Source organism: Aphidius gifuensis, linkage group LG6 (assembly GCF_014905175.1).
Source record: "Aphidius gifuensis isolate YNYX2018 linkage group LG6, ASM1490517v1, whole genome shotgun sequence".
NCBI classification, from domain to species: Eukaryota; Metazoa; Arthropoda; class Insecta; order Hymenoptera; family Braconidae; genus Aphidius; species Aphidius gifuensis.
The window spans coordinates 17090257-17093016 of record NC_057793.1 but is presented as its reverse complement, the minus strand read 5'-3'; the positions used below and the strand labels follow the sequence as shown (position 1 = coordinate 17093016).

Here is a 2760-nt window from a genome sequence, read left to right as displayed (position 1 = left end):
ATCGACTAGTTTATTAATTTATCGTAGAAATTATTTAAAAGAGAATGAGGTAGCACTGATTCCCAAGAATGGATATAGGTTAGGTGACATGCAATCTACCATAGCTATACAATGGCTACTATGGCTTGAACATTCTCAAGGGATCAAAATAATTCATGCGGGTAGAGGGCGTGAGCGTAGAGTAGGTCCCTATCTGGTCGATGGCATTTCAGAAGATGGCAAAACCATATACTCTTTTTTAGGTTGTTACTATCATGGTTGTGATTGTTTTGAATTGATCAAAGATGTGGATGTAGATTTAGGGGATAATACAACGATTAGAACGCAAAGCGAAAAAACTAAGTAAATAAATGCATATTTTAAAAAAAGGTTATGAATTGATTATTATTTGGGAATGTGATTTTAAAAAATGTGTCAAAACAACGTAGATTTGAAGAATTTCTTGAAAACAATTGATAATAATTTTTATAAAGAAGCAATATTGCCTCGTGATGCTTTATTTGGTGGGCGAACTGAAAATTTTTGTGTTTCACATACCGTTACTGGTTCTGAAAAGATATACTACGTGGACGTCACATCACTTTATCCTTCGGTATTGAAGAAAAATATTTACCCGCTAGGCCACCCTAAAGTTTTTGTTCTGGATGATATACGTGAGCTTTGTCCAGATAATAACATAAGTAATGTGATAGGATTAATTAAATGTCGAGTTTTGCCACCGCCCGATTTATATATACCAGTATTGCCAATGAGATGTCATAAAAAATTATTTTTTCCACTTTGTAACGCATGTACATTAACTTTAAATCAAGAAAATTGTACTCATAATGAATCAGAACGAGCACTTATTGGTACTTGGGTATCTGAAGAGTTGAAAGTAGCGGTTGAGAAAGGGTATAAAATTTTACAAATAAAAGAAATATGGCATTGGGATAAAACAACTCAATATGACCCGAAAACTAGAACTGGTGGTCTATTTACAGGTTATATAAATAAATTTTTAAAAATAAAACAAGAAGCTAGTGGTTGGCCTGTAGAGTGCGTTGATGACGCATCAAAACAAGCATACATAGATAATTATAGTAAAGTAGAGGGAATTGATTTAGATCCTACGAAAATTGAAAAAAATCCTGGTTTACGTCAAGTTAGTAAAAATAACTTGAATTCGCTTTGGGGTAGGCTAGCAATGGATAATATTTCGGATATGTACAGTATTATTCAAAATATTCAAGATTTTAATAAAATTATTGAAAATGCCAATATTAAAGTTTCTTGCATAACTATTATCGATGATGATACACTATTTGTCAATTGGAAATATGTTGAAAGTTGTGATAGAACTGATAGCTCAACTAATCCAGTTCTAGGCGCATTCACGACTGCGCATGCGCGCTTAGAATTATACAAATATCTTGATAAAGTTCAGTCACGAGTATTGTATGTTGATACTGACTCTATAGTTTTTATTTCTGAGAATGAAAATGATAAACTGCCATTAGGTAATTATTTAGGTGATCTCACTGATGAGCTTGATGGTGGTTACATAAAAACTTTTATTTCTGGGGGCCCTAAATTTTATAGTTATATTGCTGAAAAACCTGATGGTACAATAAGTAAAGTATGTAAATTAAAAGGTGTGCGCCTTGACGTTAATGCTCAAAAATTAGTCAATTATGATAGTATTAAGACTTTAACTGATGGTGAAAACGACAAAATTATTGTAACTTGTGACTCAATACGTAGAACTAAAGAACATGATGTACATACAATATCAGAATCGAAAATTGTACGTGTTACCGGACCGAAACGGAAATTTACGGCTAACATGAATAATACATTACCGTATGGTTATAATACTATGTATAATAGCGGTAAAAAAAGACATGGGGCTTAACTAATGAGTATAATACTATCCTGTATAATACCAGTAAAAAAAGACCTAGGGACTTAACGACTGAGTATAATACATGTAATAATACTGTAAATAAACGTGCTAAATATGTTATATGAATAAATCTTGAATAAAATGAATTGTTTAATGTTTTATTGAATATACACCCACACCAAATTTTTTTTCAGTTATCATCATGGCTTGGCAAATGACACATCCATTTAAAATTATTATTTCAGGACCGTCAGGGGCTGGTAAAAGTGTTTGGACTAAACGTTTCTTAAAAGAATTATCGGGATTATGTGATACTGAATTTGACCGTATTATTCTATATTACGCCGAATGGCAACCTGTGTATACTGAATATAAAAATGTTGAATTTCAAGAAGGGTTACCAGACATGAAAGATTTTAATGATATTAAAAAAAAAAAGTTAATCATAATGGATGATTTAATGCGTGAAAGTAGTAGTGGTTCATCTGTATTAGATATATTTACCAAGGGTTCACATCACCGTAATTTAAGTGTATTATTATTATCACAAAATTTATTCCATGGGGGAAAATTTTATAGGGAAATTTCTTTGAATACAAATTATATTGTTGTTTTCAAAAATCCTCGTGACAAAGCTCAAATTTCTCATCTTGCTAGACAAATATCCCCATTGAATACAAAATTTATTCAAGAAGCTTATTTAGATGCTACATCAGCGCCACATGGTTACTTATTAATTGATTTGAATCAGTCAACACCTGAAAACATTCGTATTAGAACATGTATTTTTCCTAGTGACCCTGTAAATTATGTGTATGTCCCAAAACAAGTACGTGATATAAATAATAGTGATCCATCTTTAAATTTACCAGTTG

General features: G+C 31.6%; 1 protein-coding gene across 1 annotated transcript; it reads left to right on the top strand.

Annotated features, from left to right (window-relative positions):
* The first annotated feature begins 409 nt into the window (after nt 1-409).
* On the top strand, nt 410-1894 carry LOC122859911 (probable DNA polymerase). Its single transcript, XM_044163595.1, has one exon. The coding sequence runs from the start codon at nt 410-412 to the stop codon at nt 1892-1894; it is 1485 nt and encodes a 494-aa protein (XP_044019530.1).
* The last annotated feature ends 866 nt before the right edge of the window (nt 1895-2760 follow it).